This window comes from Euprymna scolopes, chromosome 24, assembly GCF_053919585.1.
Source record: "Euprymna scolopes isolate OS-2025 chromosome 24, ASM5391958v1, whole genome shotgun sequence".
Lineage (NCBI taxonomy): Eukaryota > Metazoa > Mollusca > Cephalopoda > Sepiida > Sepiolidae > Euprymna > Euprymna scolopes.
Window position 1 is genome coordinate 9,642,248 of NC_136505.1, and position 16,846 is coordinate 9,659,093.

Genomic DNA, 16,846 nt, shown 5'->3' on the forward strand with positions numbered 1-16,846 from the left:
ATGGGTACTGGAACAGGGAGTTAAAGGCTATAGGCAAAAACCGCTAGATGGAGCTCGAGCAGGTGTTCCTGGAAGGAGTTGCTGAAACTTGTTGGAGCATGAGGAGCTGAAGAAGTAGGAGATAGCTGGAGAAGTGAGCTGGAACTGTAGAGGAGAGCTTGAGTCCGGTGGATGAAACAGGCAGCAAGAGAAATGGTATTTTTGTCATTTGTGAGCTGCCCTGAAAAGGTCAATTTGATTTGCTGCTGCTAGTGTCTTCTTTTACTCCCTGGGCTTGACAACTGGCTAAGCGACACATGCATGATGAGAATTCAAGTCTGATTTAAGAACTAAGTGGAGAGGTGAAACAGATGGACTTTCAGCAAGAAACAGACGTTAGGTGATCCCGTGCTTCTTATAGTGTGTGTCTTATTGTATCGTTCATATCAAACTAGCCTGGGTGACCAGCGTTGCCCGGGTGTTTGGAGGTGTGTGTTGAGTTAAAAAAAAAAAAAGTGGTAGAAGGTAGGCAGGCTCAAACCCGTACCGTGAAGGAGGAAAAGTATGTGAAAAAAAAACTTTACGTCTTTGCCGTTGCATCCATCGCCAAACCGGAAGTGGCAAAGGTTTAAATTAAGGTTAGTCAATCAAAAAGAGGGGATGATTTTAAAAATTATCGGCGAAAAAAGCAACCCGTCCTTGTAGAAAAGTGCCTAGTTGGGGGTGAAGGAATTAATGTTTTTAGCCAATTTTTCGATATTTGTCGTCCAAAGGGTCGAGCTTCAAAACGATACCGATCACTTGAAAATCCATCGCCTCTATCGAAAGTTTTAGGCAGACATACATACATACATACATTTAAACAGACAGGTGAGATTTATATTATAGACTAGCGAGGGGTACCCGGCGTTGCCCGGGTGTTTGGAGGTGTGTGTGGAAACTCCGGGGATCGGGGGTTTAAAAAAAAAAAAAAAGTAAGTATGAGGATCGAACCCGAACCGTTGAGGCAAAGTTGAAAATAAAAGTATGAAAAAAAACATGCGACGTTAACCATTGCCCCACCACGAGATGCTAATGGAAACACGTTTGAATTTATTTAATTACTTGGATTTGGCAGGTGCCCGTTTTAATAAGTTAATGAGGTCAAGTTTGACTGCGGGATAGTATTTACTGCTGAACGCTTTTTTTCCCCCAAGATGTTATAGGAAAAAGACTAACCCACATGCGGCGAGTGACAAATGTTGAATATTTATCTTCCCGAAATCGAGCAAATTAAATAGACAGGCGAGCTTCGTTGTTAACTGTGAGATATTACGATTTATATGTGATATAAAAAGTTTTAAAAAGTTGTGAACCGACCGACCACTTCTCTGAAAAAAGCCTTTTGTAGACATACAGAAAAAGCGAACACACATACATACATACATACATTTTCGCTTTCATATTTATAGATGGTTTGGTGATGTCTAGATATTGGTTCAGGATGTTGACATATTGTTTTTCATGGTGAGTTGCTGTATAAATGTGTTCTGTATGCATTCAATATACAAGCCATGCTAGTCCGCTGCTCCCAAGTTGTTGCAACGGAAGAGTTCTCCAGTCAAATAAAATCGCAATTCCCGTCTAAAATAACAAAGTTTTTTCCTTTTTGGAGGTTACAAGGATGCTCGTTTTCTTCTCTTGAATAACATACACAGGAGAAATTTTAGCCTGATCAAATCAAGACACAAGTCCAAGGCCTATTTTGCTTGGAAGAGACCATGAACCCAACTACCTGTCAGACCCCAGAAAACAAACTGATAGTGTAATACTCAAAGAAACAACTTATATCTCCCTTCTATCTTCATCTCCTGGAATACATGTAGAAATGTTGGGACCACCAGAAAGAACACTTGAGATATTGACCAACACACAAAAATTTACTGCCCATGGGTTCCGTATCTGGATGTCCTTGAAAGAGTCATAACTACAACAGGGAAATTTTTATCTCTGCAAACATTATTTTTTTCAGAGGCTTTATTTCTTAGCATAAATCACCAATCAAGAAGACACTTGTTTTCAAAAAGAAAGATAATTCTTATTATTTGGATTCATCAAACTACTGTTCTCATCTGGAATGTGATTTTCACAAAGTTTCAGTCGATTTAACCTCCGACTTTCTTTATGTGTACCTTGTTGAACTCGGAAATATTTCCATTGAACTCGGGAAGTTGGACAGAATTTTGAACAGAACACTTTATTTACTTCACAAGAAGGTCGAAGGTCACATCGACTGAAACGTTGTGAAAATAACACTCAAGATGAGAACAGTAGTCTGATGAATTTAAATAATATGAATAACAAGTCCTTATCTCAAAAAAAAAAATTCAAGAGAATTTGTGGTGACTGAATCACAGAGCGATTCCAACGAAAGATAAAAACAAATGGCTCCAGTTGCTACACTCTTTCGTTCTCTGCATTGTTTGGATTCGCTCTTTTTGTCTCTTCAAGTAACTTTTCACAGGAACGTATTAACTGCAAGCATTTCCAACCAATGAAAATCGTTTCAAGCCACAAAAGTAACAAGTCGATGTGAACTCAGAAACTTCTATAAAACGAGGAAACAAACAAAAAGAAACAGACTTCTTCCACCAGCTGCACCTTGACCAGGACTCCAAGAACGTTTGTTCAGCAACCTCTCGTGTCTTTGATCACGGGGGGGGGGGGGGGGGAGAAGTTGCAAAGGACTCAATGACTCACATATCGACGATTTTCACTTGCACATTCTTAGACACTAATAAGAGGCGAACAGAAATGAACTACTATTGCACACACACACACACACACACACACACACACACAAACTTACACACACACACACACAAATACACACACACACAAACTTACACACACACACAAACTTACACACACACACACACACACAAACTTACACACACACACACACACACAAACTTACACACACACACACACACAAACTTACACACACACACACACAAACTTACACACACACACACACAAACTTACACATGCACTCATATACATACAAACTTACACACACACACACAAACTTACACACACACACACACACACAAACTTACACACACACACACACACAAACTTACACACACACACGCACACACAAACACACACACACACACAAACTTACACACACGCACACACACACAAACTTACACAGGCACTCATATACATACATACAATGGAACTTTGAAACAAACTTTTTGATGCTTTTGTCTACTTCTTATTTAAGAACTTTAAAACTTTTCAACAAACTTTGGTCTTTCCAAGTATATTTACATTTCTGTAAAATTGTTGATATATAAATATGTTTTGTTCAATAGTTTAATATATTATTTGTTATTGGAATCCTTTGAGTTGAGTAATTTGTATATTTATTTGCCACTTGTTATCCTCATCTTTATAGTTGTCATGGTTTCATTTCGGCCAACTGTTCCTCTGAAACATCTGAAGAAGGCCAGAGGAATAGTTGGCCGAAACATAAAGATGAGTCCACAAAAAAAATAAATAATTCATATATTCTTGAATTCGATTCCAAAATGATTGTTGTTGATCCATTCATAAAATTCATATTTTTATTCATCTTTTTAATTTCTAAATTTAGAAGTGTAAGCCATGTTTAGTTTCAGAACAGTTTCTGATGGTTGGTTGTTCTACACAAGTCCTGGGAGACGACTGGTTTGCAGTAGACAGAACAGTTCTCGAGTTAGAATCCACAGAGCAAAAGATTCTTTCCATGTTGACACGAAGAAGTAAACATATGCAAAATTGCTACAGAAAAGTTTAATATTTATGGAGCAATTCTGGTTTCTGATTGGTTGGTAGCAGAACGTGAATTAATTCGATTTATCAGTTCCTAGCAGCATCGTTTATAAATAGAATCTCCTGACTGTGCAAGATCATACACCATTATAATAAAAAATATTGTAACAGTCAATTTAACTACATCTATATTAATTGTTAGCGTTGTCCTTGGCACTTTTTCAAAGACGTTACTACCGCTACTTGTTGGCAAGAATATCCCGAACCAGGCAGGAATGAACTGACTTCCTTCGAGTGGACACACTTGTATGTTTATTCTTGTCAGGAGAGATAAAGCCGTGTGGCTTTTGCAGGGAGATGTCGACATCCTCCTACATACAGCACCTGGAATTCCCAAAAGGTCACCCATCTAGTACTGACCAGGTTCAATGTTGCTTAACTTTGGTGATCTAATGAGAAGCGGTGTGTCAATGTGATTGTGGCATATGAGTGGCACTAGAAATTAAAATTATATTCACATAAATTCATGCAAATCAAGTTTGTCGACAAAGGAAATTATTTACATATGTGGCGACAGAAATAATCAACTCGAATGTTATAGCATAAATTGACAAAATGTCGAGACTTGGACGAAAGTTGAGTGTACGATAAATCTGGGCCACACAAATCGAGTGATTCGTCACTGGCTTACTTTCCATGTCAATCAGATTGATTGCTGGTTGAGGTAAGTAATATTTACCCAGACGTTGCTGGGTGACCTTGCCTCGATATATATATGGAGTAAGAGTACAGAGTAAGTCGGGAGGACTACCTTATTTATATTCCCTTCTGCAAACAAATGACTTTTCAAAAGCCCAGAAAAGAAAAGTCTTTCAAACTTTCTGCAAAGTTGAAGTCGAAAATCGCTAAGCAACAATCATAACCAAAGACAATTTTTTTTTAAGGGAAATAGCTTCAGACAAAGCACAAAACTACCTGATGTACTTTTAAAAAAACAAGAAGAAAAGTAAAAAACTAGTCAATGATAAATGTTAGTTGGATAGATTCCGAATACAGAAAACAGCAATTCTTCTCCGTTGTCAGAAAGATCACTTATGGAATGTGAGGACTAAAGGACAAAAACAAGGGAAGTGAAATTAAAAAAAGCTGCTAAAAGTAAACCCAAGTTTCAATTTCTACTCTACCCCTCTCTATCTACAAGAAACATTGAGTTCCTGTACATATCAGTTTTCAGGAAAAATACATATTCTTATCTTTAAACTAGCAGGGTGACCCGACGTTGCCTGGGATTGAATGATGATCAACGAATGTTTCAAACTTCCATCGAAATTGATGAAATACCCATTTTTCAATCAAATCGATTGATTGCCTGCTCTAATTGGAAGCTTCACATGCCTTTTGCAGTGACTAAATTCACAATATATTGTCTACATTGCACTGTAGAGAACCTACTGTTGATTTTATAAAATTATTTTTATATATAATGGCTTGAATTAAAGTTAAAAATGCAAACGTATCACGCTTCAATTGTGTTCTAAACAGAAACAGTCATTTCGAATGCGCCCCTGTCATATCAAAGAACCAATTGTTGATTTCATATGCCTGGTTGTGCGCGCTAATAATAATGGCTTTAATTGAAGTTTAAAATAAAAAAGTCAAGTATCATTATGAAATTGTGCTTTAAACAGAAACAGGGTTTGTATTACTGTACACATAGATTCGAAAAAGTTGTCAAAAAAACAAGTATATATATAACAAATAAATGTTATCAAAAGCAAGTTAAGTTACTTTTCTACCAAACTGGATATATTTTTCGTGTTTTTATTCAATGTAATATGTTTATTCAGCTCGAAAAACATACATTGTTTACCGATGTATTGGAAAATTCAAAATGGCGCCCGACTCTCTCTTCAACACTGTAAGTTCGGGAAAAGGTGTTATAAATAATAAACTAGACAAAATACTATTAAAAACCGATCGAATATATGTCAACCTATGTCACGGTAATATATATTGAGCGAGTTTCTAACAGTATTTTGTCTAGTTTTATATTTATAGCAACTTTTTCCAAACTTACCATGTTAAAGAGAGAGTCGGGCGCTATTTTGAATTTTCCAATACATCGGTAAACACAGTGTTTTTCGAGCTGAATAAACATGTTACATTAAATAAAAAACACTGAAAACATATCCAGTTAGGTAGAAAAGTAACTTATCTAGCTTTTGATAACATTTATTTGTTATATATTTGTTTTTTGACAACTTTTTCGAATGTATGTGTACAGTAATACAAACCCCAGAAACATTTATTTCAAACACGCCCCAGTCATATCAAAGAACCTATTGTTGATTTTATGTGTTACGCCTTTCGGCTTGTGTGGTATTAAAACTTATCAAATGCACTTGAGATGTTAGGCTGTGTAAGGTGTTAACTTTGGTCAAAATCGCATGTTTCTTCTTTCATCAGATTATTTCGATTATCGATTATTCCTACTTATCGAAGACATTTTGACACAAAATATATCTAAGAACACTGCCAGGCACATGAAGTACCTTTGTGTGAACTTTCATAAAAATCGACCCAACCGTTTTCGAATCCATAGGGAACGAACACATAGACAAAATTCCTTTTATATAATAGTAGAGAAGAAATTAAACTCAAGAATATTGTCCTGTTTTGAATATCCAGGCTGTTTGATTTACCGTTTATTTTGTTTTTGATGGTGCTGCCTAGTCGACGAAGATGTTTCAACGCCACTGGAATTTTTCAAGAAGACAGACTTCATCGACACTAGTGATCTGTAAGTACAGCAAAAAAAAAAAAAAAAGCAAAAAAAAAAAAAAAAAAAAAAATGGCAATGCTACGTAAACCTATGTCAGAAATATCAACCTGGGATACTGTTGTGGTTTAATGTTGAAAGAAAAACAAGACGGCTTGGAAACAGTGAAATGAAAAATATATTAACAGAAAATACAGAAACGTATATTGGTTGAGTGTGACTCTAGTCAAATGGAAGGACAAAGTAAGGTTACGACATATTCTCTCTGAGTCTCAGCTTTAGACTACTCAATAGCAGAAACTGGTTACCGGAAGTGACATCAGGAATTTTTTTTTTTTTTTTTTTTTTTACACAGTGATCACCACTTATCAAGGCCCGGACGCCACTCAGGTATAAGGGTTATTGCAAGTACATTACGTTAGTGTGGAGACTTGATGAAGTGTTTACTTAAGGGGGCGGTTCATTAGGAATTTGTTAACATTGGACTTGAAGACATCCAAGTTGTAGTCCGGTGGGAAGCAGGCAGACAGAACAGAGTTCCACAGGTGTGCAGTTCTAAGAAAGAAGCTTTGTTCATGGAATCTGCGTTTTGATTTAGGCACAGATATAGAGTGGGAGAAATTTTTCACAGTGGATTCAGCTAGACGGGTGTTTTTCGTGAAAGATTGGCGAGGGGGTACCAGAGATTGGAGTTCAGACGAGCACCTGCCATGGAAATAACGATAAAACAAGTATAGGCTCGCAACGTCTCTTCTGTAGGAGAGAGGTTGCAGGGTAGAGAAAAGGGCATCCCCCACTAAGCCACGAAGTCTATTTTGTACTCTGTCAAGGCAGGATAGGCTGTTTTTAGCAGCTCCTGCCCAGATATGGCAACAGTATTCCATCCTTGGACGTACTTGGCTTTTACATAGATAGAGAATTGCATCAGTAGTGAGATATCTTCTGGAGCGGTAGAAGGATCCCACCATCTTTCCAGCGACCTTGGCAACAGACTTGATGTACATGTTCCATTTCAGATCAGGAGTAAAGGTCAAACCCAGAAGTTGTCAAAACACGGGGCCTCACCCAGACGAGAGCCATCCATCACAATTGATGCCAGATGGGGATCAGAGCGTTAATGATGTAAGGATAGGAGTTTGGTTTTGGATGCATTAAAGGTAACCAGCCACATCTTCCCCCACTGAACCACGCGCTCGAGATCAGAGGAGAGAGAATCCGAGAGAACTTTGTCATTTACAGCCTTTGGTGTGTTTCCGTAGATGGTCGTGTCATCAGCATAGATGTCAACGAATGATTTAAGTATGTGTTTAGGGAGGTCATTGATGTAGATCAGGAAGAGAGTTGAGCCCAGGATTGAGGGACTCCAGCATTTATATTGCAGGCCTCCGATTTTTGTCCATCTACCACTACTCTTATGAGCCTATCGGAGAGAAATGATTTAATGGGATATAACCGTCAGCACATCTGCTGTAGATCTTGCAGAGCGGAAACCATATTGTGTGTCACTAAGAAGGTTATATTATTTTTTTTACATAGGCATCACCACATTATCAAGGCCAAGAGGCCACTCAAGGATAAGGGTTAAAGAGTGTACAGTAGAAATTGGACAATATAGTAATCATTAGTAATGAAAATTTGGTAAATTTGATAACTTATATGGAACGGCTCATCAAGAACTTATTTACGTTAGACTTGAAGACAACCATATTGTAGTCAGCCGGAAAGCAGGAAAACGGAAGACAATTCCACAGGCGTGCAGTTCTAAGAAAGAAGCTTTGTTCATGGAATCTACGTTTAGGTTTAGGCACAGATAAAGAGTGGGGGGAATTATTGATAGTGTTTACAGCTAGACGAGTGTTTCTTGTGAAAGTTTGGCGAGGGGGGACCATAGATTGAAGCTCAGTCGAATACTTTCCATGAAAATAACGATACATCAGAGACAAACTCGCAACATCTCTTCTGTGAGATAGAGGTTGCAAGGAAAAGAAAAGGACATCTCCTACGAGGCTACGAATCTATTTTGAACTCTATCAAGGCAGGACAAGTCCTTTCTAGCAGCTCCTGCCTAGATGTGGCAACAGTATTCCATCCTTGGACGTACCTGGCTCTTATATAGATAGAGAATAGCATCAGCAGTGAGATATCTACTGGATCGATAGAAAGAGCCCACCATTTTTCCAGCGGCCTTGGCAACAGATTTGATGTACGTGTTCCATTTAAGATCAGGAGTAATGGTCAAGCCAAGAAGCTTGTCAAAACTTGAGGCCTCCTGAAGACGAGAGCCATTCATTTCAATTGATGCCAGATGTGGATCAGAATGTTGATGATGTAAAGAGAGAAGCTTGGTTTTAGATGCATTAAAAGTAACCAGCCACTCCTTACCCCATTGTACTACGTGCTCAAGATCAGAGGAGAGAGAATTGGAGAGAACTTGGTCGTTTACTGTCTTAGATGTGCTACCATAAATGGTAGTGTCGTCAGCATAGATGTCTACAAATGATGTAAGGATGTGATTTGGAAGATCATTAATATAGATCAGGAAAAGAGTTGGGCCCAGGATGGATCCCTGAGGGACACCGGCATTAATACTGAGAGCTTCTGATTTTTGCCCATCAACTACTACTCTTATGAACCTATCAGAAAGAAATGATTTAATAATTTAGAAGACATTTCCAGCAATACCATAGCTAGAGATCCTATGAAGTAAACCTTTATGCCATACCCTATCAAAGGCCTTAGATATGTCAAGAGCAATTGCCCTAGAAAGGTTGCCTCCGTCGAGAGATTTGCTAATCCTATGAGATATAACTGTAAGCACATCTGCTGTAGATCTAGCAGAACGGAAACCATATTGAGTGTCACTAAGAAGGTTATTTTTGTTGAGATGGTTGATTACTTCTGTATTTAACACAGATTCCAGCAACTTACTCATGACGCACAGGAGACTTATTGGCCTGTACTGAGAGGGGGATGAGCGATCACCTGAATTCTTAAATACAGGGCATACTGATGAAATTTTCCAGGGAGATGGGAAACTATTCTCCTTAAGACAACGTTTAAACAGTTTTGTAAGTATGGGCGCTAGTTCAGGTTGAAGTTTTTTGAGTACTATAATTGGAATACCGTCAGGGCCAGTTGCTTTACTGGAATCAAGGTTTTTGATTAGCTTGGCAACATCACGTACAGATATACGTATATCACATAGCGTGTTTTCTGATACAGGAAGAAATATTGGGGGTTGGCAGCCTTGATCGCAAAGGGTAGAATTAGCTGCAAAGTTCTTGACAAAGAGTTTGGCTTTGTCTGATGCTGACGAGATTACTTCAGGTCCATTGATAATAGTTGGGATGGAGCACACGCTTCTGTTCAGGATTCTGTTTGCTATTTGCCATTTCGACGTGTGTGATTGAGATGATGGTCCAAAGATTAGTTCACTAGACAAAACACGCTAGAAGCAGGTGGTGATGATATTAGAAAGGAATCGAAAATCATATAGTGTTTATCGGTATATTTGAAAAAGCAAAATGGCGGTGTGCTCGCTGTTGAATACGGCAAGTTTGGGAAAATGAGTTCAAACTAAATAATTATACAAAATACTGTTAGAAACTCACTCAATATATGTTACCGTGACATACACGGACATATATTCGGTGGGCTTCTAACAGTATTTTGTGTAATTGTTTAGTTTGAACTCATTTTCCCAAACTTACGGTATTTAACAGTGAGCACACCGCCATTTTGCTTTTTCAAATATACCGATAAAACACTATGATTTTCGAACCGATTACACGTTTTAAAGCGAGTAAAACCACTAAAAACTTTTGCATATAGGTAGAAGAGTAACTTATGTTGCCTTTGATAACATTTATTTGTTATATATTTGATTTTTGGCCACTTTTTCGAATCTATGTGTATAGTAACACAAAGACGGTTTCTTTATTTCAACAGTCAGAACACAGTTAAGTTTCACGGGAAATTAAGCCATGAGAGTGATGTCCCCTTGATTTCTAAAGCCAAAGTTCAATTTCATAACAAACATGGCTTCTACTGCAATGCGTTTTGACGGTCGTGTGGTTTTAATAACAGGAGCTGGAGGAGGTAACGTCTTATAATGTATATCCATTCTTCAAAATTGTATTATTGGATAGAAAGTCATTCATGACATTATGTAGTTATGATATTCAATGCATGTATTATTGTATTCAAGTCGATTGTTATTGTTGACGCGAACCCTCCCCCAAACAACTGTCCTATTTCTTCCTTTTCTAATATTTTGTAAATTTAACGAATTCCAATTTATCAACATCCATCTTCCATTTTCTTTAAAAAAAAAAAAAATTAAAAAACATGATTTTCTTTTGATCAATAGAAATGTCCAAATTTTTGTGCAAATTTTACGGACTTATCATTGCGTGTCTAATTGTGTGTACTTTTTACGGAAGCCGCTGATCACTTTAATTAAATCAGGGAAGCAGCGATTTTTTTTTTTTCTCCCATTTTTTGAAAACAGGTGCTAAAATCAAGTTGACCCCCTTAGAAACAAGCATCTTTTAACAATTGAAATAATTTCAAGTTGTAGATTAATTGGCTATTTTATAATTGCCAGTAGTCATGTTTTTAATATTATATGAAATTTTTTTTTTTAATTGAAAAACCGGGTTTGTATTACTGTACACATAGATTCGAAAAAGTGGTAAAAAGAAAAACAAATATATAACAAATAAATGTTATCAAAGGCAAGATAAGTTACTTTTCTACCTAACTGGATATATTTTTTGTGTTTTTATTCAGTGTAACATGTTTATTCAGTTCGAAAAGCATACAGTGTTTACCGATGTATTGGAAAATTCAAAATAGCGCCCGAGTCTCTCTTTAATACGGTAAGTTCAGGAAAAGATGTTATAAATAATAAACTAGACAAAATACTGTTAGAAATTCGCTCAATATATGTTACCGTGACATAAGTTGACATATATTCGGTGTTTTTTAAATAGTATTTTGTCTAGTTTATTATTTATAACACCTTTTCCCAAACTTACCATGTTAAAGAGAGTGTCGGGCGCCATTTTGTAATTTTCCAATACATCGGTAAACACTGTATGTTTTTCGAGCTGAATATTCATGTTACATTGAATAAAAACACAAAAAATGTATCCAGTTTGGTAGAAAAGTAACTTATCTTGCCTTTGATAACATTTATTTGTTATATATTTGTTTTTTGACAACTTTTTCGAATCTATGTGTACAGTAATACAAACCCATTTTAGGTACTAGTGCACTTATTGATCCGTGCTGAAATAATAACGTTATTATTTAAAAAGCCATTCTTAACATGGGAGGGTGTTTTGTACATATTTTGTACTTTAACCTTACAATTGAATAAAAAAACATATCATAAAACTTTAATTAAACTTGGAAATACGATTTAAAAAATAGCGTTGTGTATCACTCTCTGCATTTGCACCTTATTTTATATCCATTTTTTATTTACAATTTCAAGGTAAGTGAAAAATATATATATATATATATATATATATATATAGTCATCCACATACAGTACTGTTTCGCTGTTTCACAGCTCATCAGTGCGGCTAGACAGGCAACTACCTCAAGCCAGGATTGAAACCCGACCGTTTGTACGGCAGTCAAGGCTCCTAACCATTACGCTATTGGTGGCTGCTTGAACGAGTAGTGAGTTTAACGATGTTTTGATATCGTCCGAAATACCTCCGCTCAATTTGTTTACACAAAGAGCGTCGCTTATATGCTAATGGTAATTCGTTTTTCACTTCTCAATATGCTCAACTCAATGTGAGGAGCACTATAGTCATCCACATACAGTACTGTTTCGCTGTTTCACAGCTCATCAGTGCGGCTAGACAGGCAACTACCTCAAGCCAGGATTGAAACCCGACCGTTTGTACGGCAGTCAAGGCTCCTAACCATTACGCTATTGGTGGCTGCTTGAACGAGTAGTGAGTTTAACGATGTTTTGATATCGTCCGAAATACCTCCGCTCGATTTGTTTACACAAAGAGCGTCGCTTATATGCTAATGGTAATTCGTTTTTCACTTCTCAATATGCTCAACTCAATGTGAGGAGCACTATAGTCATCCACATACAGTACTGTTTCGCTGTTTCACAGCTCATCAGTGCGGCTAGACAGGCAACTACCTCAAGCCAGGATTGAAACCCGACCGTTTGTACGGCAGTCAAGGCTCCTAACCATTACGCTATTGGTGGCTGCTTGAACGAGTAGTGAGTTTAACGATGTTTTGATATCGTCCGAAATACCTCCGCTCAATTTGTTTACACAAAGAGCGTCGCTTATATGCTAATGGTAATTCGTTTTTCACTTCTCAATATGCTCAACTCAATGTGAGGAGCACTATAGTCATCCACATACAGTACTGTTTCGCTGTTTCACAGCTCATCAGTGCGGCTAGACAGGCAACTACCTCAAGCCAGGATTGAAACCCGACCGTTTGTACGGCAGTCAAGGCTCCTAACCATTACGCTATTGGTGGCTGCTTGAACGAGTAGTGAGTTTAACGATGTTTTGATATCGTCCGAAATACCTCCGCTCTATAACTATTTTATAATGATTTAAACTTTTTGGCTTTATAAAATGTTACAATTTTTATGGACATAAATTTATCTTTAGTTTTCCTGACATGAAATATGGGAGGGGGGAAACACCTAAAAAAATATAAAAATATTTCCCCTCACATATTTAACAAAAATTACTCTTAAAATTGAATACGTATCAAAGATTTCATGAAAATCTGACCATTAGTTGATTTTTGCTAGATTTTTGAAACACGGGTGTTTACGGCTTCAAAAGGAACGATGTTTTAAGGCGTCGATCATGTAAACACGATTTCGGTTTCGCATTTTCCTTATTTTTGGATGCTGTAAAAAATTGGTGCAAATGCAGAGAGTGATCCGTGCTATTTTTTAAATCGTATTTCCAAGTTTAATTAAAGTTTTATGTTTTTTTATTCAATTGTAAGGTTGAGCTTCAGTCTATGGTCCCCCCCTCGCCAAACTTTCACAAGAAACACTCGTCTAGCTGAAAACACTATCAATAATTCCCAACACTCTTTATCTGTGCCTAAACCTAAACGTAAATTCCATGAACAAAGCTTCTTTCTTAGAACTGCACGCCTGTTGAATTGTCTTCCGTTTTCCTGCTTTCCGGCTGACTACAATATGGTTGTCTTCAAGTCTAACGTAAACAAGTTCTTGATGAGCCGTTCCACATAAGTTAACAAATTTACCGAATTTCCATTACTAATGATTACTATATTGTCCAATTTCTACTGTACACTCTTTAACCCTTATCCTCGAGTGGCCTCTTGGCCTTGATAATGTGGTGATGCCTGTGTAAAAAAAAAGGGGTACAAAACACTCTCCCCTCTCCATGTTAAGAATAGCTTTTTAAATAATAACGTTATTATTTACGTCCGGATCACTCTCTGCACTAGTACCAAAAATATTACTAGTTTATTTGAAACTTCTTTTTTTGAATGGTATAAAAGTTATGATGATAATATTAAATGGTACTAGTGCACTTATTGATCCGTGCTAAAATAATAACGTTATTATTTAAAAAGCCATTCTTAACATGGGGAGGGTGTTTTGTACCTATTCTATACTTTAACCTTACAATTGAATAAAAAAACATATAAAACTTTAATTAAACTTGGAAATACGATTTAAAAAATAGTGCAGATCAGTAAGTGCACTAGCACCTATTAAATTACAATTACATCGTGTTACATATGGGGGTGCTAAATCTGTGTCTCACGTTGGAGGTATATAATATTTATCACTATTGATAAACAAAGAAAAAAATGGGCACTTGTGCATTAGTCACAGAACAACTTTTTTTGTTTTCAATTTGAAATTTGCGGAACAGCAGGTAGTTTGAGAATCGGGAGAAACAACCGGAAAGCTGCAACTATTTTTTATTTTCAAACAAAAAAATAATGACTTATCATATTTATTTATTTTTTTTTACATAGGAATCATCACTTATCAGGGCCCGGAGGCCACTCGAGGATAAAGGTTAATGAGTGTACGGTAGTCAATGGGATAATATCATAGTAATTGTTAGTAGTGAAAATTTGGTAAATTGGATTACTTAAGGGGAACGGCTCATCAAGAACTTGTTTATGTTAGACTTGAAGACGACCAAATTGTAGTCAGCTGGAAAGCAGGAAAACGGAACAGAGTTCCACAGGTGTGCAGTTCTAAGAAAGAAGCTTTGTTCATGGAATCTATGTTTAGGTTTAGGCACAGATAAAGAGTGGGAGAAATTATTGATAGTGGTTTAAGTTAGATGAGTGTTTTTCGTGAAAGTTTGGCGAGAGGGGGGCATAGATTGGAGCTCAGCCGAGCACTTGCCATGAAAATAACGATTTATAAAATGGCCTAAATTTTGTTGACTTGATGCTGAGGAAAGAACGATTAAAATTAGCGTTTCTGTTTAGGGACACAACTCAACATCAAATTTAAATCCAAACCAGAAACAATCATCTTCTAATGGACAGTTTAAAGTTTTCAAAGTCACTTTCTAATTTTGCACGATCTCAAAAGTAAAAACTGCACTGGCCTTTTTGATACATAAGTAACTATTAGACAATTGTCCAGAATAGGATCCTAAACTTGTATTTCATAAACTTTCGCAGACATTTTGCAATATAGATAACAAAACGAAAAAAGTGGTATCTCTCTCTCTCTCTCTCTCTCTATATATATATATATATATATATATATATATATATAAACTACTTCATTTGCTCCCATAAAATTAATATACGAAAGTATAAATTTATGCGTAAACGTTAAGTATTTACTTCAAAAGTGCTCAATACGTAGGTAGAGCTAGTTAGTAAGTTATAAAATATATATGGCGATGAAGCTACACTGAACATTCCGCATTTCATCCACTAGGACTCTTCAGGCTTATGCACATAAGTAGTGTAGCTTAATCACCATATATATTTTATAACTTATATATATATATATATATATATATATATATATATATAAACCAATTATATGTTACCAAAAGCAAGATGACCGTTTCATATCAGTCATTTATTTTCTTGTTTTAACGTAAAACTCAGCACTAGTGATAAAGTAAATAATCGAATCAAAATAAGTTAAAACGCACAAAAAAATTTATCCAAATGAGTAACGGGTTTGTTTTACAATCCACAGAGGTACGAAAAAGTTGTCACAAATAAAAAATATAACAAATAAATGTTATCAAAGGCAAGATAAGTTACTCTTAAACCTAATTGGATAAGTTTTTAGTGTTTTTATTTAATGTAAAATGTTTATTTGGTTTGAAAAATACGTTGTGTTAAGAGCTATCAACGAACAAGAAAAAATGGCCACAACAGCTTTGAAATTTTGACAAAGACTTAAAAATAAAACAGATTGGTGGTAGAAACGCAATAAATGTAATGGTAACATTTAGTGTGTGCTTTCTACCATCAATTTGTTTTATTTTTTTATTTTTAAATTTTGTCAAAACTTCAACACAATGTATTTTTCGAACCAAATAAAAATTTTACATTAAATAGAAGCACTAAAAACTTAACCAGTTAGGTAGAAAAGTAACTTTGATAACATTTGTTTTCTGACAATTTTTTTGTACTATACAGGGTGGAACGATAAAATTGTCGCCCTAGCAAAGGCGACATGATTCCATTTCCGTTTGATGAAAACCTGTTTTCTTTGTTTGTTGCAGACCATCTACTAGTTGGCCAGTTGTGTACAAATCCCAAGAGTGATAGGAGCCTTATATCATGTCTGAAAGTGACACAATGTTCAACGAGCAAAATCAGAGATACGTCACTGTACAACTCATGCTCTCTACCTATCCAAGTTATGACGGCAGGACCGTTGCCAGCACCCTCAAAATCGATTGCTGAATTGCCATGAATAACAGGGATGTGTTCCCAGAGTGATGAAAACAAAGTTTCCCGCCAAGGTTATGGTCTTTGATATGGTTTCAAGTGAAGGCAACATTATGCTACATCACGTCTTTGAAGTCGGTTTGAAAGTCAACACCTAAGTGTACCTGGATGTGCTGAAGAGTGTGGTAATCCCCTGATGCAATCAGGTGGCCACTTGCAGACCACGGGTGTGGCAGCAAGACTCTGTGCCAGCTCACAAGTCCAAAGAGACCCAGGCTTGGCTTCAGAAGGAGTGCTATGACTTTGTATCCTTATTTCACTGCCCCCCCCTCCTTCCTCGACTTGATCCTGCTGGAC

General features: G+C 36.6%; 1 protein-coding gene across 1 annotated transcript in view; it reads left to right on the plus strand.

The window, feature by feature from the left end:
- The first annotated feature begins 10,539 nt into the window (after positions 1-10,539).
- The window catches only part of LOC145246582 (peroxisomal multifunctional enzyme type 2-like), an 80,494-nt gene continuing 74,187 nt past the window's right edge, over positions 10,540-16,846 (plus strand). The window contains exon 1 of the mRNA XM_080108196.1: positions 10,540-10,654. Within this exon, the coding sequence (XP_079964322.1) occupies positions 10,594-10,654 (61 nt within the window). The 5' untranslated portion in view covers positions 10,540-10,593. The remainder of the gene's footprint in view (positions 10,655-16,846) is intronic.